We start from the raw sequence: 23,872 nt of genomic DNA, 5'->3' as shown, positions 1-23,872 counted from the left end.
ATTAGGTATGCTATGAAAAAGTGAAGTGAAAAGGACACCCCTGTCCTTTCTCTTTTGGTGTAATGTTTCTCAAGGCCTTTAGTCTGCAGTGTTAGGTATGTTGAGAAAAGATATATCGTAAGGTTTGCAGTGGCTCGCATGTTTAGAAAAAATGTATCCTGCTGTTACCATAGTGTCCATCTCAGCCCTTGCAACCTAACCTAACCTACGTCTGGAGTGTGTGTCAAGACACCACTATCCATGACTTGCCAATGGTACGAGGTAGAATTTACATTGCTTGTGTACAGCCTTAGATCTAAAACCTGTCTCAAACTAACGAGCTTGAGAAATGCCACACCAGGGGTCAGGACCTGAGAAAGAGCCACTGAAAAGGCTTGACGTAGTGCTTTTTGAATTGGATATCTTGCCACTGCTAGAACAACAGGGATGTACCGACCCCTGATTCGATTACAGAAAAGGACTGACAATCAACTCAGTTGGAATTTAAGTTCGATTTCATTTGTTTCATACATAGATAAAGAGATAATCATATAAATTTTCAAATAAAAACTATTTCGTGAAATAAATGAAAAAGAATTAGCAGCATCACAACGAGTTATTTTTGAACTGTAGATGCCACTTTAATGAAAGGAATCGATTGAAATTCTTCATGATTACATGTATTCTGCAATAATTGAATCGATTTTAGCAAAAATGCCAATATCATCACTACGGGATATAATATCAGCATCTGTTATTAAATCACAAGAACTATCTTCAATTTGTTCTAACGTCATACCAGCAAAGCGTTCCTCATTTAAATTAATGCGTACAGTAGCGCTACCAATGCAGACTTTTTTAACATCATCGTATTCATATAAAATAAAACTAGCCCAGTCTGCTTGATCTTGTGAGGATGAAGTCACTTCAGGCGATTGATTATTATCAATTTGATTTACTACAATACCACTGCAGTACAACTCTTGAATAGTTTCAGCGGATGGCATTGTGGTACTTGATAAATCGGCTAAATTTGGGTTTTCTATTCGCGACTTAGGCGACGACAAATTAGTTACTTTTATATTAGGTGAAGTTGTAGCAAATACTTGTCTATCAATATCATAACGAACATCTAACGTTAATGGCTGCTGCACACGTGAGGATCCGGTATCATTCCAAACTTTTGGTATGTTGAGGCTTGTTACACCCAATATTTGTGTTTCATCATCAGCTTGTATATCTTTAGCTAATGACTGCTGTATAAGCGCGGTTTCTTCAATTAAACGTTGCTGCGCCAATGATTCCTCATTGCTTCTCTCACTAATTATGCTAATAGTAACATCTGCTTCCACAGGTATAATATTAACATCAATTTTTCCGTTGTGGTCCCCTCTGTTTTGTTCACTTATGTGTGATGTAACTGTCGTAGAAATAATTTCAATAGGTTTCTGCGGTATTACAGTAACAAAACTGTCCACAGATTGCGTATCATCATCCTCCGAAAACGTTGGAGTGAAACTGTCTGCTATCTTTTCCTCTTCGACGCTACACTTCTTTGTCATAAATATGCTTTTGTCAATTATATCATCTCTATTAACTGCTGTTGCTTCGTCGCTTGCGTCGTTGTTATTTATCTTTGTTTCGGTACTTGCACAAGTAGAACATTTAAAGATTGAAACCTTATCTTTAGCGTTTTCTTTTCCTAGTAGGCATTTCGGATTATGAGCACCTACGCTACCACAGAGGGAGCATAACGTAATAGACCATTTACCTGTAAACGGAGCCGAAAAAGTAAAAATTGGCTTACATAGATATATTTACAATTGTTATAGCCAAACTAACCTTTATTGTAATCTCTTCCTCTAGGACAGAAACATAAATCCATATTACACGTACTATGACCACGATGCAAGTCGGTGTATATACCCTTTTGTGTTTCCCAACGCGCATCTCTATCTGGTACAAAAATACCCTGTTGCCGTACACTGATACGAAATTCCTCCTTGCGACACCATATGCAACGCAAGTAATAGCCGGCTGCCAATGCATATTTTTGAACGCATACATTATGTGCATAACCTTTATTACAGCATTTTCCAAATATGAATACAATCTCATTGTATAAACCCATTTGCCCACGACATATGCTACAACGTTCGAAACTTGATGGTCGGCTTTTAAGTCCAATTGGTTGGAGTTCCTTTCTCGGTATACAATCATCACAGTATGATCGAAAATCGTTGTGAAATATCAATAGACACCGCTCTAAGCGTGCACAACGTATATGAAAATATTCTTTGCACTTATGGCATTGAATGGACGCATGCATTCGGCCACAGTAGCAGCATACCCGCTTTGAAGCGGCAGTGATTTCTTTACGAATGTCTCGCAACAGAAAGCCATTGATGCCACCACAGTCTTTTCCTCTTTGTGGTAGATGTGTGGAAAGAAGCTAGAATGGGAAAGGAAATCGTTTTGGTAATAGTCTAGTTGAGGGGTCGACTGCTAATACGCGACCAAAAATATCGACAGAGGTGTCAAAAGACGCGTATTAATCTCGAGAACAATGATCCGATGGCGGAAAAGAAAAATTTTATCTCTGTCCGGAGATATTTGCAGTTGAAGTTGGCGATTTCCATGTGGTTGTTGTTGTGTTTTTACCCCCAAGAAAAATTGTGCATTACCGTGGCGGTAGCCACGGTTATACCACACACCCGGACTTAGCATCGGGGATTCAAGGGGTTGTGTAGCGCAATATATAGCTTCTTCAACCCAATTGTCAACCTCACCTTCGAGCGGCGAATCAAGTTTCACTAACAGACGAGGCTCTGGCGACCCCAAGCTCCTCATGGAACTTGGGGGTGGGGAGGGAGGGATGGCCTGAAGGTTTAATGTGGCCATATAAATCGTTCCCGAGATGGTCGGGCCAGCACCTTAATAGTGCTGTGTTACCGGAGCGTATCGGATCTGTATCCGACAAAGGACCATCCATCGATAACACTCCCCAAGGCCTTCGGGGAGTAACCTAATCGCTACAACAACAACAACAACAACTTAGAATGGCGTAGCCCAGGGTTATTTTTGGTAATAGTCTAGTTGAGGGGTCGACTGTTAATACGCTACCAAAAATGTTGCTACGCCATGCCAAGTCCGGGTGTGTGGTATAACCGTGGCTACCGCCACGATGGTGCACAATTTTTTTGGTGGGTACCAACACAACAACAACCACATGAAAATCGCCAACTTCAACTGCAAATATCTCCGGATATATGTAGATACAATTTTTCTTTTCCGCCATCGGATCATTGTTCTCGAGATTAATACGCGTCTTTTGACACCTCTCACCTTATTTTTTATAAGCGCGGCCGAAGGCCGCCAACGCAGAAAGGTGGTCTGCGCAAAAATACTATGGATCCGACCCCCGGTTTCGGAGGTACCCGCGGATATTTTTTCGGTTTTTCGTTAATATCTTTTGAACGCGTTAAAATTTTTATTTTCCGCCTTCAGATTATTAATACTGATGTCAAGACGCGTCGTCATAGATTAGATTGATACGAATCTTTTGCTTACGCTCTCATATTTTCGCTCTCATGAGGGATTTATCTTCTAGTTGTTGCTGGCAACAATCACAGATAAATCCCTCGCGGCAGCTGAAGCGGGTGCCAGAACAAAAAATGTGCCAGCCAAAACGAAAAACGTGCCAAAAATTTTGGTAAACTTTAGTTTGGCCTACAACTGTAGAATAGCGTTCAAAAATTATGGGAAAAAGGATAAGAATACTTGTTTTAGTGTAAGTATTATTAGTTCGAAGGCGTAGGGTAAATATTATTTCTCATTCAATAGTTATCACTAAAAATAGGTTTTGTAAATATGAACTCCCGATGCAACCAGCCCATTTTGATCACAGAACCTGGAACGCCAGACATGCAGGATAAGCCCTATCCATTAAATAATGTTAACTATTATATCATAGGTCCGATTTACTGAAATTTCAAAAGAATATATGGTTTTCATTGCGAGTTAAATGCGTTACAATATTTGACTAATTAATTTAATCGAAATATAAATTTTACTTAGATTTGTTTGTATTTAACTCTAACTAGTCGTATTATTGTAAAATAACTTTAAGGAAATAAATATTTTACGCCTATCATTTTATTAAGTGATTGAAACTATAATCGCCGAAATGTATGTCAAAAATCCCCATTTTCAGATCTATACATTTTTGTTTGGAGTGGCATCATTGATAAATGTTATAAAAAATGTGCATTTTGACAGCGCTCTCTCGAAACAAAGAGTTGCAAATCCATTCATCTATGGCGTCGTTTGACACCTCTCGATATTTTTGGTAGCGTATTAGCAGTCGACCCCTCAACCATAGATTAGATTGTTACGAATCCTTTGGTTACGCTCTCATATTTTCGTTCTCACGAGGGATTTATCTTCTAGTTGTTGCTGGCAACAATCACAGATAAATCCCTCGCGCCAGCTGAAGCGGGTGCCAGTACAAAAAATGTGCCACTCAAAACGAAACGCGGGCCAAAAATTTCGGTAAACTTTAGTTTGACCTACAACTGTAGAATAGCGTTCAAAAATTATGGGAAAAGGGATAAAAATACTTATTTTAGCCTAAATATTATTAGTTCGAAGGCGGAGGGTAAATATTATTTCCCATTCAAAAGTTATCACTAAAAACAGGTTTTGTAAATATGAACTCCCGATGCAACCAGTCCATTTTGATCACAGAACCTGGAACGCCAGACACGTAGGATAAGCCATATCCACTAAATAATGTTAGCTGTTATATCATTGGTCCGATTTACTGAAATTTCAAAAGAATATATGGTTTTCACTGCGAGTTAAATGCGTTACAATATTTGACTAAGTAATTTAATTGAAATGTAAATTTTACTTAGATTTGTATATATTTAACTCTAACTAGTCGTATTATTGTAAAATAAGTTTAAAGAAATAAATATTTTACAACTATCATTTTATTAGATGATTGAAACTATAATCGCCGAAATTTATGTCAAAAATCCCCATTTTCAGATCTATTCATTTTTGTTTGGAGTGGCATCATTGATAAATGTTATAAAAAATGTGCATTTTGACAGCGCTCTCTCGAAACAAAGAGTTGCAAATCCATTCATCTATGCCCTCAACTAGACTTACCATCGTTTTCATTTTGGAATATTATAAGAAAAAAAAATATATTATCTTACCAAACAAAAGTAATGCACAGTTATATCTCGACTTTGTTGCCAATCACCGAAAAGTATAAGGTCATGGGCGCAGTTCGTTTTGTCCTTGCAAATATCACAAGTTTTATACTCGACTATTGCGGAATCGCTCATTTACCTTATATGGGGACTTACTATAAAAACAAACAACAAAGGGAACTTGAACCGATAATACAAATTCAAGAACAAATAGAAATGTTAATTTATTTAAAAAACAAATCCAAACTTTTGACTTTAACTGTTGTCAAACAAAAATTTATTTCAGCTGATTGCAGAAAATAGTGATGAACGATATTTCACTATCGGTGATGGCTTCCCCGCGAATGAAAAAGCGCTAATAGTGATAGGTATTGCTATCCAAATATGCCAGTGATTGGCGATTTTCCTTCAGCATGCAATTCTTTTGAATGACAATCACCTCTGACAGAATTTCGCAACAGCGAGTGCGGCGATATTTCATAATGAAGAATGAAAATCACCTCTGGCAGCACTCGGTTGTGGTTATTTTTAGCTAGTTTGCTCTTTCTGGCGATATTATTTTGAATTGAAATTTTTATAAACAACGTTTTGACCTGGTTGGCTGCGAAAATTGGATTGTGTTATTATTATATTATTATTATTATTAATATTATTATTATTATCATTAATATTATTATTAAACTTTTTTTTTTGTTACGTGGAAGGTGGAAATGCTTTATGCACTAGCCGGGTTGTTAAGCCTCGGTGCTACTCTCTGTAGTAGCGATCCTCTCCGAGTGTAGGACTCCATTTATTTTCCTTCATGGGCTACCCACTAAAACCTAACCTCCCACGACCCGCCCATTTTCCGCACCTGGGACCGCGTTTAGCATAACTTCGGGTACGGAAGTGCACTACGTGAGCTCTCTGGCTACTCTCACGTTATTGGGCTAAGCAACCATCTTGCCGTTTAGTGAGGAGAATATTCCTTACATATCTGCTGACCATGTCCCATCTGTCATTTCCGCAGGTTATTTTATGGATGACACTGCCCGGGGATAGATCGCCTAGTGTTACTTCCACTCTTCTTCGTTGCTGTGCGAAGTGATCGCATTCGAAAAAGGTGTGGCGTACGTCGTCTATGAGCCCACAGTATAAGCAATTCGGATTTTCAACCTTGCCCATCCTGTGGAGGTATTCCCGGAAGTAGCTGTGGCCACTTAAAAACTGTGTCAGGTAGAAGTCGACTTCTCCATGTGGCCGTTCTAACCATGGCTCCAGCTCGGGAACCAGTTCCCTGGTCCACTTGCCTGCAGTACTGCAGCTCCAGCGTCGGATAGAATCTTTTCGCCCCTGCGCGACAGTAACATCTCTGCGTACTTCTCCTCGGAGGTGGTAAATTGATTTCCTCTCCTCAGCGAAAATATGTATCGGTATGGTTCCCGCAATAACAAGAACTGCGTCTGCAGATACCGTGTGATAAGCTGCTTAAATTCGTAGCGCCCCTCTGCGTTGGACAGAAGTAATGGCTGCTCGGTACTTTCGGAATTTCATTGCATCCGCCAAAATTTTTGCACCGTACAAGAGTATAGAATCCGAAGCGGAAGCAAACAGCTTTCTTATACATGGCCTTGGCCCACCTGTGTTTGCCATTAATCGACTTAAGTATCCTATGGTCTGTGCAGTTTTCTCGCAGGCTCCTTGAAAGTGTTCCGAGAAGGTTAGCTTGCAATCTAGCCTCACCCCACGGTATTTTGTGGAGTTGCGTGTTTGTACATGTTGTTCTCCAACCATCATATTCATAATGGTGGGAATTCGTCTCTTCGTGAGGATTACGATCTCAATTTTCGCTGGCGCGAGCTGAAGTCCATGGTCACTCATCCATCTATTTACACTGCGCATTACTTGGTTTAATTTAAGCTGCGCCAGCTCGCAGTTCCGCGCTGTAATTACGGCAGCCGCGAAAGCGACAAGAAAAACACTTTCTGGCATGTGCAAACGAAGGAGGCTGTCATACGAAGCATTCCAGAGGTCGGGACCTAACACCGATCCCTGGGCTGCTCCGCCTGTTATCCTCACCTTTCTCTGACCTTGATTTGTTACGTACGTGAGCCAGCGATCTTTTAGGTAGTCCCTTAATATGGCTAGTAGATAAGGAGTTACCTTGAAAGAGTGTTTCAGCGCATCGATTATGTCGTCCCATCTGACGGAATTGAAGGCATTTTTCACGTCCAGCGTGACCAGTAAGACAACCGGCCTAGCTTGATGGCACGCGGTTTCGGCTTTCCTTACAGCATTTATTACCTTGGCTATGTCATCTATTGTGGAGTGACCTTTCCGGAACCAATGCTGCCGATGGGACAGACCACCTCCATCTTCAATGGCTGCTATCAGCCGTTGTTTAAGGAGGCTTTTCATCATTTTCCCAGCCGTGTCGAGCATGTATAATGGTCGAAAAAATGACGGGGAGTTCGGGTCTCCCTTGCCTTTTGGGATTAGCACGAGGTGCGCTGTCTTCCATCTTGTAGGAAAGATCCTGGCTTCCAGGCATTTGTTATACATATGCAGCAGAAACTCAGGACTGCTCTTAGCAGCCAGTCTTATTGCTTCAGCTGGTGTCCCATCCAGTCCTAGCGCTTTACCGGCCTTCATTCTGTGTAGTGCCGCTTTTAGCTCACCTTCACTGAACGGCTGCACGTCGTGGTCTTCGTGGGTGACGTGGTCACCCTCTCTGCTTGTGCGAGTGAGGAACAGAGCATCTACTATACTTCGCACCTTTCCCTCATCCATCGTTTGGGTCGGTGGGCGGAATTTCCCCATTACTATTTTTTTATTTTTTTTTATACCCCTGTCCCCAAGGATCACGATCAACTTCTTTGCAAAGCTTTTTCCAGCTATCAAGTTTGCTTTGCTTTATGGCGGCACAGAGAACCTTTTTTGCTCTTTTGTATGCCTCCGCATGCTCTAGCGCCTCAAACCCGCTGCGTGCGCGGATTGCCAACCTTTGCTTTCTGTGGCATACCCTGCGTAGTCCGGCGATTTCGCTACTCCACCAGTGCACTTTTTTTTTACCTCTCCTAGGCCCTTTTCGAGGCATTGAGGTCTTGCACGCGTGGTTCAGGCAACGCATGGTGGCTTCTACCGAAGCGTTCGCCACTTCGGCACTGTCAACTATCTGTCGTGCGCTCGCTTGTACAACAGCTGAGAACTTTGCAGCGTCAACCTTATAGGCGTCCCATTTTGTTTTCATATGGGGCAGTCTCCCTGTCCGACTTTGCCCTGAGTCATTAAAATGGAAGGTGATGTAGTTATGGTCACTACCCGTGAGATCCTCCATCACCCTCCATCTAGCCGCCTTTGACAGCAGGTTTTCCGAAACTAATGTAATATCAGGAATAGAGTGTCCAAAGCCTGGTCACCGATATGTCGGGGTCGTGCCGGTATTCAGAATGACCAATCCAAGTCGGGCACCCATTTCTAGCACTAGCCTTCCTCTGGAGTTAGTCTGGGGCATTCCCCACTCAACAGCCCTAGCATTGAAATCTCCAACGACGACCACGTTACCGAATTCATCACGCAAATAGTCTTCGAGTAGTTCTAGCTTGTCTTTAAACCCTTGAATTGGATCGTTTGGGGACAGGTAGCAGCTCACTAGTGTGGTGTGTGCCACTGTTACGCGTACGTAGCCGTTTCCGACAACACGGCTTCGTACGTGGGTGCCAGCGTCTACGATCCATATCGCAGCAGCACCTGTTAAGTCTACGTGCCAGTCACTCCTGACTCTTACAGTTTCGCTGATGATGGCATAGCTGGCTTCGTTTTCAAGAACCAGTTGGTCCAGCAGACTATCGACTAACCTGCTTCGGTTCAGGTTGCCTTTGATGAAACTGGTCATTCCCTCCCTGAAGGTGCTGCATGCTCCAGACCCGGGAAGGTGGTCGACCTTCTCTGACTGGCATAAAAAGCACTTTAGAGTTTCCGTACAGGCCGAGGCCTGGGGCCACTCTGTCCGCACTTCCAGCAAGCACTGCTTCTATCAGGGCCCTTGCAGTCTGCTTTTTGGTGTCCGTAGCCTAGACACCTAAAGCAGCTGCACGTCTACCCTCTGTCTAAGCCTGCATTGCAGCCAGCCGATACAGATCTTGCCCTTGGCTAGTAAAAGGACGCCAACAGCTTCGTCCACTTCAATGGCTGCCATCTTCTGTTAACGCTGGTTTTCCGAGAAAATAGACACACGGACCTGTCCCGTCATTTCCCCGCCAGCAGCTTTCCTAACAGCCTCGGCAACTTCTTCAGCGGTTGCCAGACAGTATATGCCCAGCACCTCTATCCACATTCGCCGTGTAAGCTGCTTGGTTTGGCCCGCTCGCCCGAGATTCTCTTCGCAGAACCCTCATCGCACTTTTTCTTGACCTCCGGGGCCCCCGGTTGCGAACCAGAGTTCGCTCGTGCTCTTTTGTTCCCACGAGCCGCTTTCGGTTCGGTGTACTCTGCGCTTTTTCCCTCTAATACGCCAATTATACGGCTCAAGTATCCTTGTGCCAATTACCAATTTGCACAAGGATTTGCCCGGTGTGTGCACTGGTTGCGCTATTTGCGCAGAGAACTGCGCTAAAATCAAAACGATTTTGATATTTACGCATGTATGCAAAAATTGCACATGCTTTTTTCTTCGTGTGTGGTGAATCTTACACAGTTTACCTGTGGTTCCTGATAATATAACATCAGTAATTATTGCTTAAAAATGTTAATATCGAAGGCGTAAGGACCATCTCTAGCTTGTAACAGGAATTCACACAAATTCAAAACCTGTTTCTCTGCTGGTGCTATTGTCGCATTGGCTTTTAACACCGGCGATCGGAGCACCTCACTGATAGTTCAAAATCGCTGTATCGCCCATCACTAGCAGAAAACGTCTGTACTCTTCTTCTTGACCCAGTGTATTCACAAATTCGAATCGGCTGGGAACAGTAAAGGCTGATATAGACAAACGCATTGGCTAATTTTTGGCTATTGAAATATTCGTAATTGAAAGACGTTGCACGTTTGATTGTGCGACATTAAGTCTTTGGTTTATTGAATAAATTATTGTCTTTTATACTAATTTACTTAACCTATACATTCATAAATATCTTAATGTTAATAACTAAAAATAAGTACATAGGAAATGGGTTATTCATACATGTACGTTTGTATACAGTCTTTGTATACATGTAGTTTTGTATGCATAACTCCTACATGTACTCCTTTGTACAATTTGCAGCGTCAGCAAATCAGTTTGAATATTTTGGTATTTTCCCACAATTAGTTGAATGTTTGTATGTATATTACAATGGGTTGTGTGTTTATATGTATAATTAATTAACTGTGATATGTGTCTCATATTCGGCATTCCGTGCCGTCTGGGTTAGTTCAATAATTGTAATATAATTATTACTAAAATATATTTGAATTTGTTATGCGTAAAGCCGCAAGTATGTTACAGTAGGTGTGGCATATAATGATACAATACAGTGTGTGTCGTATAATGCTACACTATGTCAAAGCGCAGGCGTACAGAGCGTTCAAATATAATAACAGTCGCGACACATAAGCAATTTTTCATATAGAAGAGTTTAACACAAGCTTCTGCTTTATGAGTACATTGCACGTATTTTAATGGAGAACGGTAGAATGAGTGGCACTGGCGCCATCTGTTATTGAAAAGTAGTCATCTCTCAAATTTTGTTCCAAGCAAACCATAAGAAGAAGAATTTGACATTTTCTTTGGCTAAGGGTGTTGGCACAATTTGCAAGTGAAATTATTTTTCCCACTGGTTGGTAAATTTTCTAACATTTTTCGCAATTAAAAACAGCAATATAACAATCGATTACGACGCAAAATATGTTAGCAGGTATTTTTATTTGGAGAATGTTTATAACAGTGCTTCGCGAAATTTTGTATGTGAATGGGAAAGGCGTAATAACCTTCAATTGCAACGTCTGAAGTTCTTTCATATTTACAAACGCAACACCTTGGTTGATTGTGGCGATGTTATTGGAATGCATAAGCTTGTGTTAAACGCATCTATATGAAAAATGTCATTGTGTCACCGCCTTAAGACGCCAATCACCCTCAACACATGTTCAAAGAGGATAAATATAATAGGGGGACTCATGATAGCATATAAACTTATAAGGTGTAAAATTATATCCATTTACACACGCTGTTATATGAACGCACCTAGTAATACTCTTGATAAACTTGATTGTTTATCAGCTGTATTATTGCCGAACAACATTTTTTGATTGTTATACAAATTAAAAAATGCCAAGATTAAGTGAAAAATCAAAACTAAAACGTCTTTACTAAGATATTCTTGTAAATTACTTGCTGATGGAGATTTCTGATGAAAATGCCTGCTGTAATGTCTGCAAGGTTGCATTCCTTTGAGTTTATCGCGTTTACACAATGAAATGTGCGCGTAAATTTACACAAATTGTGTAAATGATTTTTCATACAAAATTTGACAGCTCGTGCGTAAACTAGATAAATTTATACGTTTACACACTTTATAAGGCATTTATACGGTTACATGAGTCCCCCTAATATGAGCCGTCACTCGTTATTTTTTAGGCATTTACTCGATGTAAACTATGAGGTAGTCGCTACTTTCTTTTTGGGCGAGATGTTTATAAATGTCTTCCATACATTTTCATGGGGTAATTGTGTTTATTTTTCCGACTGTATTTAATTAATTATTTAATTCTCTTTCCAAAAAACACTTTTGCATAAAGTGACAACACCGCATGGATAAATGGAAGGCAATTCAAAATGTCCCTCATAAAACAAAAGTAGCGACTACTTCACAGTTTACATCGAGTAAATGCCTAAAAAATACCGAGTGACGGCTCTTATTATATTTATCCTCTTTGACATGTTGAGCAAATCCAAAAAAAAAAACTATAATAAGAGACGTCACTCGTTACTTTGCGTAATGTTCTTCGTTAGGTTAATCGCAGTTTTTTTTTTGGTGAGATGTGCATAAATGTCTTCTATACATTTCGTGGGGTAATTGTGTTTATTTTTCCAACTTTATTTAATTAATTAATTAATTGTCTTTCCAAAAAAACATTTGCATACGGTGCCTACACGGCATGGATAAATGCGAGACAATTAAAAATGACCCTCATAGAAAACATTAGGCATCAATTTTTTTGATTTCCAGCGAGTTACTCGCCACTCGTAGCAGACTGGTGGCTCTTATTTATTTATCCTCTTTGGTGAAACATAGACACGTATTTCAGTTAAAAATAAAATAAATGTAAGGCGCGATAACCTCCGAAGAGATCTAAGGCCGAGCTTCTCTTCCAATTTGCGTCGTGTTCCTCTTGATTTTTCCCTACAAATTGGCCGGACGGGACCTACATGTTTTATGCCGACTCCGAACGGCATCTGCAAGGCAGATAAGTTTTCACTGAGAGCTTTTCATGGCAGAAATACAATCGGAGCGCTTGCCAGACACTGCCGAGGGGCGACCCCGCTTAGAAAAATTTTCTTCTAATTGAAAAATCTTATTTCTAAAATTTTGATGTTGCTTTGCCCGGGAGTTGAACCCAGGGCATACGGTGTGATAGGCGGAGCACGCTACCATCACACCACGGTGGCCGCCGCGTATAATGCGTATTGAAATTTAGTAGTACAAATTTTATGCGCAGCAATAGCAGAGGTGTATTTGAAGCAGGCGTCGGCAAAATGGAAATGCAGATGTGTTAGTGAGAGCGCGATGATAACGGACATCACGTGATGCATCGTTTTGCGTAGTTCATTCGCTTATTAGAAAGCACTGATGACCTGATACCATTGTGAATTCATACAAGTGGGGAATGTTCGACAAAAACGTTCACAATAGTAAACAGCATCGACCACCTGTTCAATCGCTGTTGGATTACTTAAATCATTTGCTCAGTAGTGTTTTTCAAACAATTGTTTAGACGACTGGTATATTGCATTATTTACATATTTTAAAATGTTTGCATAACTGGCTGCTCAAATTTAATCTATTAACTTAATTTTAGAAATGAATATTAATATGTAGTCTGATTTTCTGTATACACATATAAAAGAAAAGCTGATTTGAAACACAAAATTCGCGGCACTTCAATTTAATAACCGGGAGCAAAAAACAAACCTTTCTTCCATTCTCTGGCCATTCGCGACAGCCGTTCTCCCTGTCAGCTATTATTTGACAGGTAGGTATGGCAATGGAGGAATAGAAAGATTTTTCACTTGTATGAATTAATGCCTGATACGAAACATTCATTAGTTACGTTCCATTGAGACTTGAGCGAGATACGGATAGAAATTTAACATGCAAATGCAACAACAACGTTGTGATCCTGATATTTATCTGGTTCAATTTCTGATCCATGGTTCAACTATATACAGGTTAGCTCATCTGTAAAGCAACAAAATATGTCTGTTCAAATTGTCAAAATCTGTGTATTGGTGTTGGTGCGAATGGTATGGAATGGAAACATAAAACTTAGCAGTTTTTGTATGTGTAAGTAAAATGTTGCCAATGTGTTGGTTTCATTTTGAGTTTGCCATCTGCTTTTGACAATCCCTTCGACCATGCAATGACATAAATAAAATCAGCTGATGAGATGAGCCAACCTGTACATAATTGAACCATGTTTCTGATCCGTATAGCAGTTCTGTTCGTTTCGTTTGCTGTAGTCGATTTTTTGACAGCTAACCACTTTTGAGTTGGTAGCACTCATGGCTCAACTATATGGTTGGCTCATCTCTACAGCAATAACATACATTCGTTCACATTGCCAAAATTAGCGTGTTGTAAGTAGTAAGAAAATGTTGTAAATTCGTTGGTTTCTTTTTAAGTTTGCCATCTCTTTCTGACAATCCCTGCTCCAGTGAAATGAAAAAAATAAAATCAGCTGGTGAGATGAGCCAACCATATAGTTGAGCCATTGTAGCACTGAACTAAATACGTGTACATTTTTGTATACATAAAAGATCTCGCCATATTTAAAAGCAAAAACACTGAAAGAGTAAACAACTTGAAGATGATGTAAGGAAAATAAATAGTTTGCTTACGTGTGAAACTATTTAAATGTTAATAATTCTATCAGTATCTTAAAATTTTGTGTACGTTTCTTCTTATTTTCTACAAAACAGATGTTTTATATTAGTGCTGCCAGCTCTCATAAAGTTGATCCAGATCCTTCCAATGAGATTTGAGCCAGAGCCAGAGCTCGATAAACCAATGGAACGGCCCTATTCTCTCTCAATTCATTTCCAGGAATGAGTCTTCAAGTTCATTCGATTGTAAACAAAAGGTTATTCATTTCCAAGAATGGGTGTTGAACATCAGATGGCTAAAGAGTTGCCTAAAATACGCCAAAAAAAAACTAAAAGAAATCCGTTTGGTTTCATTATTTTCAAATAAATCAGAAAGTAAGCTGATAAAAACTTATTAAAATTTATAAAAAAGGCAAAGTTTTGTAGAAATATTTTGTGGCAGATAATGGCAAAATATGAAATATTATATTTCGATTGCGTTGCTTTACTTTGTTGCTCTGGCACCGCCATAAGATAACAATGAACGGCTGGCCCCTTTTTTCACTTTGATGCGACCAAAACGTTTATGTACATATATACGCATACAATAAAAAACGCAAAAATGAATAATGCGGCAGTTACTCACGAAAGTACGTACCAAAAACGTGTCAGCTGACACGACCTATCTTATGAGTGTGCAATGTAAACGAAAACTCACCGACGTGCAACGCCCGTACGTACGTAGCCCGGAACGTAGAAATCAAAACAATTTTGATTTTTTCCGTAAGAGCGTGTCAGCTGATCGCTCTCTCACTAGACAGAGTTGCCTAGTAAACTTTTGTGCGCTAATTTTTGACCGTTTGCAGTTTCATGCAAAAACACCTAATTAAAGTTTGAAAAATTGTGAAAATAATTCGAAATAATTATGTAAAAGTGCAGATTATAAACATGTAATCTATTTATATTTATTTAATATTAATTCCAGCCTTTTACACCATCAAAAATTAAACTGGAAAAAGTTGATGTTTGCATAAGCATGCATGCAAACTGGCCAATGGCAACAGTGCTTTGTTGTAAACAATACACACACAAATATGTTATGTACATGTACACAGACGCACACATTGATTCCTACGGGCTTGAGAGTTCGGTCAAACGTGCTTCGTACGACAAACGTCCGTACGTACGGCACACGTCGGTGGGTAACTGCCGCATAAGAAATTACGAAATTAGATCACTTGGTGAAGTATCTACGTTGTCGTCCGCAAAAGGCTGTTAATTAAACATGTTGCGTTAACCTTTACGTATACCTACAATTTATCTCAGCTGTTAAAAATGGAATGTTGCAACGCGCCACAAAAACATGGCCTTTATCCATCCACTTAATGCGAAGGCTAAAGGCTCCATTACTGATACTTAGCATAGGCTTGACTTGGCTTGCGAACTGTCACTTACAGTTCTGTTAAATAAACATTGCATGTTACTGATTACTCAAAACTTAACTTGACTTAGAAGTCTGTTGAATTTTGATCTTCTATGTAAGTTCTAAGTGACGTTTACATTTTGAGATGCCATTTGTTTGTTTGCATTTAATTTTGACATTTTGTCATACAAATTGACATTTATTTAAAAATAAATTTCAACGCTGATTATGATGCCAGATTTTATGCGCCAAGTGGAGTATAATCGTGGCTAAGTTGCCAAGTTTACGCCAAGTCAAGTCAAGTCTATGCTAAGTATCAGTAATGGGGGCTTAAGAAGTCAACCTTTTCGCCAATCGAAAGTCGCTACCAAAACCCGTTTCGTGTGCAGCTCTTCTATGAAAGGTGTGGTCACAGATAAATTGTACACGGGTGAAGAAGAGTTAGTTTTTTATTCGGGTTTGTAGTCCTGACATCAATTCCAGTTTTTTGATATTCCAATGGACAATTTTGAACAAATTTTCGGAGAAAATCATAAATTAAACCTTTAGCATGTAAAATACGCCAAAGTTATTCTGAAATGCCCAAATTTGATTTTGAGCATGATGGAATCTATGGCCAGTATTATAAAAAATGCACATTTTCACGCGCTCTCAGAGAGCGAGAAGTTTCATATCAGGTCACTAGTGTTAGAAAGCAACAAGACAAGATCATTTATTATTATTTGCGCACAATGGTAAACCACCCTCGGTTCTGAACGAACACACAGCACATACACATAACTAAATATACACAAGCATCAATTTGACAATACCTGCTCATATAACTACGAACTATAAATACAGGACAAATGACAACAACAGATCAGAACGAAAATCGACACTGATGATGGCACAACGCCGAAACCGGTTTGTCTCAAAACTAAATTTGACAAGGGATGACGGAAAATCGTTCCAATATACATCATTTATCCACCCTGTCGGAAAATCAACCAAACAAGATAAGTCAGTTATTGCTTGTCAGGCTTTTAACTTGAACGCGAACGGACTACTAACAATTTACAAGCGACGCCTACTGAAAATATATAAAGCAAAGGCGAGCATTTGGTTCAACAAACAATGCCTGGAATTGAATGTTACTCCGAAATTCGCAAAAATAACAATAAAGGCAAATACCAAATCTAGCAGGAAAACAGTTAGAAAAGCGGAAAAGGATTTTTTAAAATATGAGTTGGAAAGCTTATACTCGAAGAAGGATGAGATAAATGCCGAGTTATTATCTATCCATTTAAGATTGGCAGAACAACTACCTACGACTGTATTAATGGAATGCTTCGACCGCATTAAGACAGAGGTCGATCAGGAACTACAACAAAAATACAGGTCGCTGAACCGAAAATTGGATAAGCTGGCAGGACGACGAGAGGGTAACCAAAACCAAAACACTCACCAGTTTCATGACAAGTTCGTTAACCTCACAACAGTGGCCATTACCAAGGAAGAGGCACAACTTCTCGAAAAGGGCCTGAAGCACAATATCATGGACCAGAATACAGTAAGAAAAACGGAGCAAGCGATTGTAGATGCGGAGATCGCAATATCATTGATACCACAGGAAGAACAGGAGCACGCAAGACACATGTGCAGGGAAATCATAAGAAAGGAGGCGAAAGCACAGGAAGGACAAAAAACGAATACAGAGGAGAAAACAATAAAGAATCTACGGCATAAACTAAGGAAAAACAATATTGTCACAACGAAAGCGGACAAAGGAAACACCACTGTGCTAATCGAAAAAGAGAAATATATATCCAAAACCGAGGATCTCATAGAGGAAATGAAATGTCGTAGAATGAGAGAGGATCCCACAGATGAATACCAAAAACAAATCAAAGTTGCTATAAAAAATGCAACAAATATAGTAGATTCTAACATGGCACATAGATTGGTCCAAATGAACCCTTCGGCTCCTCCACTGGTTGCGCTACCAAAAATCCACAAGCCGGACACGCCAATGAGGCCCATCATTAATTTTAAATCGGCACCATGTTACAAACTGTCCAAGTATTTAAAAACGATATTGATAGACACTCTGGAGCTAAGGAACGAATATGCAATAGCTAACACAACAGAACTAATAGAGAGACTCGAGACCGTAGAGCTAACAAGAAACAGCAAATTGGTATCTTTTGACATAAAAGATTTATACCCATCTATACCACTATCGGAGACTTTGGACATAGTTAGCTCAACAATAGTTCAAAACACAAAAAACAAAGTAAAAAGTATGCAAATCACAAATACGCTAAGAACCACTTTACGTCAAAACTATTTTAAATTCAACAATAAAATATATAGACAAACAAACGGTCTTGGAATGGGAAGCCCCACATCAGCAATTCTTATGGAAGTGTTCATGCAAAATCTGGAAGAAAAGTACATACAGGAGCTGAAGTCTAAATTAGGCGTGTCATTTTATGCTAGATACGTGGATGACATAATATGCGTTTTAACTACTAATAACGAACAGCTCGTACTGGAGTACCTCAACAAACAGCACGGCAATATAAAATTTACAATGGAAACCGAAAAAGACGGAGGAATCAACTATCTAGACCTCACGATAAATATTGATAAAGAAGCCAAAAGATTTAACTATGACATATATAGAAAGTCAACGGCTACCGACACAATAATACACAATACCTCAAATCACCCTCAACATCATAAAAATGCAGCATTAAGGCACTTGGTACATAGACTTGAAAGAACACCTCTTACACAAGAGGCATATAAGAGAGAACTTGAGGTCATATATAATATCGCTGCAAACAACGGATATAAAAAAGCACTAGTAGATAAGCTCAGAAGGACAAATGGAGAACCAAAAAGAAATAATGAAAAAGAAAATAATAGCTGGACGACTATGACATATACTGGAAAAGCAACATATAAATTGGCAAATTTCTTTAAAAAATACAACATTAACACAGCATTCAAAACATCGAACAATCTAGGGCGAAAACTAAGAACTAACATTAACTCAGAGGATCCGTTTAGCAGCCACGGCGTATACAAGCTTACCTGCGGATGCCAGCATAGTTACATAGGACAAACAGGACGGCAAATAAGAACGAGGTTCAGAGAACATATTAGAGATTACAACAAAAAAATACGGAATCCAAACATTATACCCGAGTCTAACTTCGCGAATCACATGGTCGAGAATGAATGTTCCCCAGCAAACATCAATAAAACAGTTAGGGTTCTTCACATACAAGAAAAGGGCCGACGTCTCAACGTACTCGAAAACATGGAAATCTACAAACAGAAAACATTCGACGGTAGAATAATAAACGAACAGATAAACACCATTTCTGACACAATATTCGAGCCTTTAAAACTTGTTTACAGGAAACAACTTAATCACACAGGTACAACAGACAAACGCACAACAACAAATAAACACAAAACAATTAACACACCAAAACAAAAAACCGACAAAGAAGGTCAAACGACTAAAATCACAGATTTCTACCTACCCCAGTCAGCCACACAAATCGATTAGTAAACCACCCTCGGTTCTGAACGAACACACAGCACATACACATAACTAAATATACACAAGCATCAATTTGACAATACCTGCTCATATACCTACGAACTATAAATACAGGACAAATGACAACAACAGATCAGAACGAAAATCTACACTGATGATGGCACAACGCCGAAACCGGTTTGTCTCAAAACCAAATTTGACAAGGGATGACGGAAAATCGTTCCAATATACATCATTTATCCACCCTGTCGGAAAATCAACCAAACAAGATAAGGCAAACAAAAGGTTTATACAATAAAATACATATGTATATTGTATTTGCGCAAAAGGGTTGGTCAAAATAAAATATTTTTCGCTTGTGCGCATTGAAAAAAACTAACAAACGATGTTTGCTTGTTGCTTGCTAACAACATTCGTCGACATTGCGAACGACGCACACAATCGATGATAAATAAAATAAATGTAAGGCGCGATAACCTCCGAAGAGATCTAAGGCCGAGCTTCTCTCCCAATTTGCGTCGTGCTCCTCTTGATTTTCCCTACAAATTGGCCGGACGGGACCTACATGTTTTATGCCGACTCCGAACGGCATCTGCAAAGCAGATGAGTTTTCACTGAGAGCTTTTCATGGCATAAATACACCCGGAGTGCTTGCCAAACACTGCCGAGGGGCGACCCCGCTTAGAAAAATTTTCTTCTAATTGAAAAATCTTATTTCTAAAATTTGATGCAATCGATGATGCTGCACCAAATTTTCAGCGACTACTAAACTAAAGGGAATAACATGCCAACCTAATATAAAAGCACGCAAGTAATTTTCTGTCAAAAATGTCTCATGCACATACAACTTGTATGAGAGCAACCGAAATTGAATTTGCTGCGTGAAAACCTAACTCGCATTCCAATTTTTATTCTGCGTGACATTTAGATTTGACGTTTGCATACATGTTTTACATTATCGAAACGCATACTTATTTCGGTTGGGGCAAAAAACGCAGTGCGGTTTTATTAGGTTGGCATGTAAGAATACGTATGAATTGAGTGTGCACAATTGTGCCACTATTTGCCGATGTCTGATTTAAAGTTTGACGCTTAGCAGTCCATATAAGTTTTAAGCGTAAACGTCTATATGTAGATGTAAAAAACCACAGCTAGTGATTCGGAAATTTTATACGTGAATGGCCAAAGCGAAATAAATTACTGGAATGCATAAGATTGTGTTGAGCGCTTTTTATGAATAACCTCACTGTGTATCGGCCTTTATCCGCAATAGCGTCATTGAAAGATATTTCACTTATTCACAATTAATGATACAAACTGGGCACCCAACAGTTAACTCTTCCCAAGCGGTTTGTGCCTGTACTTTACCAAACTGTTCCCATGCGGCGTTGTTATGAACATGCGTAGATTTCGCCGCGTTGCAACGCTATTTTTTTGACATTTTCAATTATTCTTCTATTTTTGAACGTGTGTATTTGTTGCGGACTTTCATTCGAAACGGACGTGTGTGAGTGCATTGTAAACTGAAAAAATTGCAATTAAACCAGAAAAAAAACGCCCGAATAGCTCTAAATATAAACAAATATAAAAGGTTTGTGGAAGTTTATATAACCATTAAATCGTGCATTTTATATAACTTGAAGGCGTTAAATGCTGAAACTTTAGTGGCGTCTGCAATTATAATTGTTGGGGTAGGGAGATCAATTAGATGTAGAGAACCTTTTTTTTTGCATAATGAAAAGTTAGCCGGGAATAAGTGAAGCTGTAGAAGTGCATTTTGTTGCTATTTCGCTGCTGAATTGTGAAAGGCCAATTGAAAATATTTCGATGGAATTGCAAACAAAAAATAATGAGAACAACTTTATAATTGATAAAATTAACTGCAAGAAAAAAACGGCCAACAAGAAAGCGAACAACCGCCATTTTTAAAACGCACGAATCTTGCGACTCCTTTGTATGATACAGTGGTGGCGAACAGTATTGGGATTTATTTTAAACCAAAAATGTACACGTATACAGCGCTAATAATTTACAAAACGGTTACATACGACAGCATGATACGTAGTACCCGTCTAAAAATAGCGGGAATGGTGTCAAAAGACTAGTTTTGAATCCAGGATCGCGTATCCGAAAACGGAAGTGAAAATTGGGTAATAGTCTAGTTGAGGGGTCGACTGCTAATACGCTACCAAAAACATCGAGAGGGGTGTCAAAAAACGCGTATTAATCTCGAGAACAATAATCTGATGGCGGAAAAGAAAAATTGGTAGTAGTGCAGTTTAGGGGCCCCACCCTAAAGTTGGGCCAAGATTTTCGAGTGAGGTATCAAAAGACGCGTATTAATCTCGAGAACAATAATCCATAGGCGGAAAAGAAAAATTTTTGTCTCTGTCCGGAGATATTTGCAGTTGAAGTTGGCGGTTTTCATGTGGTTGTTGTTGTGTTGGTACCTACAAAAAAAATTGTGCATCACCGTGGCGGTAGCCACGGTTATACCACACACCCGGACTTGGCATGGCGTAGCCCAGGGTTATTTTTTATAAGCGCGGCCGAATGCCGCTAACGTAGAAAGGTGTTCTGCGCAAAAATACTATGGATCCACCCCCCGTTTCGGAGGTACCCGATGGTCTTTTTTCGGTTTTTCGTTAATATCTTTTGACCGAGTTAATATTTTTATTTTCCGCCTTCGGATTATTAATACTGATGTCAAGACGCGTCGTTTGACACCTCTCAATATTTTTGGAAGCGTATTGGCAGTCCTGCTGTCGTAAAGAATAACCAATACGAAGGCGGAACATAAAAAATTTCGCAAAGCACTCCTATAAAACATTATGATTGTACAAGAAAAATATTGCGCTTGGCGGTCAGTATCACATACATATTATCGAGGAATTTATGTTGCATACATTTGTTCTATCTTTTTCTTTTACTATGGATTCTATGATAACAAAATTAAAATATTGATCATAATTGCCCAAAGCAAATCCAAAAAACGCTCCTTTGTCAAGTTCGTATACATGTGCACATAAGTATGTTGATATGTATATAAGTATACATGCATTTCTGAGTGCAATGTATCTATATACGCAGCTTACATCTACATATGTATGTGCGTATTACCTCCAAGAAAAGTACACCTTATATAAAGTTTAAGTGTTTGATATTATCACGTAACTTATAAGGACCTGACTTCTGGATGTCGCAATGTTATACTAGTGTCATATACCTAGTTCAACCAGAGGGAGACAACCACGGCTGCCCAGGTAAATCTTACTTCTTCTACAGTCTGTTCTTATAAGTCTGTTGTTTCATCAAAAACTAAGGACAATGTCTCAAAAATTGCCCAAAGAGCCCACATTTCTCTTTTTAATGCCTCGGCTAAATTATCTCCTAGGTGAAATATCATTGTTATGCTACATTTTATTCACTAAGCAATTTTTGTGGTAAGAATTCCATTGAAGTAAATTGAAAACTATATGTGGGTTAATGAATGTGTGGCAGAACTTTGAATTTTCGCCTCAGTGAAAAAGAAAGAAAAGTACTAAAAGTGAGTAGAACTGTTTATAACTCAAAAGCGCCTATTAACAGAGCCCATCAGAAATTAATTGCTTCTCTAGTGTTTTGGATATTGATTTCTCTGACTCAAAATACGCTTTTCAACTTAAACTAAAAAATTGCTTAATCTGTAATAATATAAATTCTTCTTGTTAATGTTCTCCATTGCTTAATATAAGCTGGTCTCTGTAATTTAGTCATAAGTGTCTGTACTAAACATTTGTTACTAGACTAAATAAATAAATAAATAAAATTGTGGCTACTACCTATAGAGGACCAAAATTGCAAAAGGGACCATCGGGCCAAATGGGGTTGGAAGGGGCCATTATTGGTCCAAATGGAGACAACCCTTATATATGGCGCTTATAAGTCATGTACAGGGTTTATTACAAGATACACATTTTTGGGAACATACATATACTACGTGGCCTACTTTGCGGATTTTATATATAGCTTTGGAACACCAACATCACTATTTTCAGCATAACCTTATGCGGATCAGGGATCAATTCGATTCATCCTCGTTGCGCTCCGAAGCATGCCAAATTGTAGTATTCCCACATAATCCTACAAAACACGGTACAAGATGCCAATCGGATTCCGGAAAAAATACGCAAGAGTTTTTTCTTTTTCAGACGATTTCGAATGATCGGTGGAATATCACCCTATCTCGGCTGCTGTTTCAAAAATGCCATATCACAGAACTCGGTTGAAGAACGCCTTACCTCAGAATATTTTTCAACCAACCCAACCCAATTGTCAACATCTCCTAGCCGAGGGGAATCGTATTTTAATTATGAAAGTATCATACGTAATTAGCAGGCGAAGCTCCTGCGACCCCAGGTTTCTCATGAAACTGGGGAGTGAGACGTTTTGGCCTAGAAGATTCAATGAAGTCATTAAATCGTTCCTGAGATGGTTGGGATTGTACCTTGTACGGATCTACATATATCCGGCAAAGAACCTTCACCATCCCCCCAGCGGGTTAGGGGGTCAGAATATACCCGCGGTAGGTAAGCCTGTCGTAAGAGGCGACTTTTATACCAGATTCAAGGGGCCCTTTAGGTTGCCAGCGCTTCTCCAAACCCAATTGT

At 39.3% G+C, this 23,872-nt stretch overlaps 2 protein-coding genes across 2 annotated transcripts in view; one reads left to right on the top strand and one right to left on the bottom strand.

Moving 5' to 3' along the window:
* Positions 1 to 31: 31 nt before the first annotated feature.
* LOC137235682 (pineapple eye protein-like) lies at positions 32 to 5,585 on the bottom strand. Its single transcript, XM_067758566.1, has 4 exons — positions 5,449 to 5,585; positions 5,205 to 5,356; positions 1,822 to 2,431; positions 32 to 1,750 (listed from the first exon to the last, which is right to left on the bottom strand). The coding sequence occupies exons 2-4, from the start codon at positions 5,334 to 5,336 to the stop codon at positions 654 to 656; spliced, it is 1,839 nt and encodes a 612-aa protein (XP_067614667.1). The 5' UTR covers positions 5,337 to 5,356; positions 5,449 to 5,585; the 3' UTR covers positions 32 to 653.
* Positions 5,586 to 20,729: 15,144 nt separating this feature from the next.
* Positions 20,730 to 23,872, top strand: part of LOC137235674 (general transcriptional corepressor trfA-like) — a 32,935-nt gene continuing 29,792 nt past the window's right edge. The window contains exon 1 of the mRNA XM_067758558.1: positions 20,730 to 20,814. The gene's annotated coding sequence lies outside the window, so the exon portion shown is untranslated. The remainder of the gene's footprint in view (positions 20,815 to 23,872) is intronic.

Source organism: Eurosta solidaginis, unplaced genomic scaffold, assembly GCF_040869045.1.
Source record: "Eurosta solidaginis isolate ZX-2024a unplaced genomic scaffold, ASM4086904v1 ctg00000151.1, whole genome shotgun sequence".
Lineage (NCBI taxonomy): Eukaryota > Metazoa > Arthropoda > Insecta > Diptera > Tephritidae > Eurosta > Eurosta solidaginis.
This window is presented reverse-complemented; position numbering and strand designations above follow the sequence as displayed.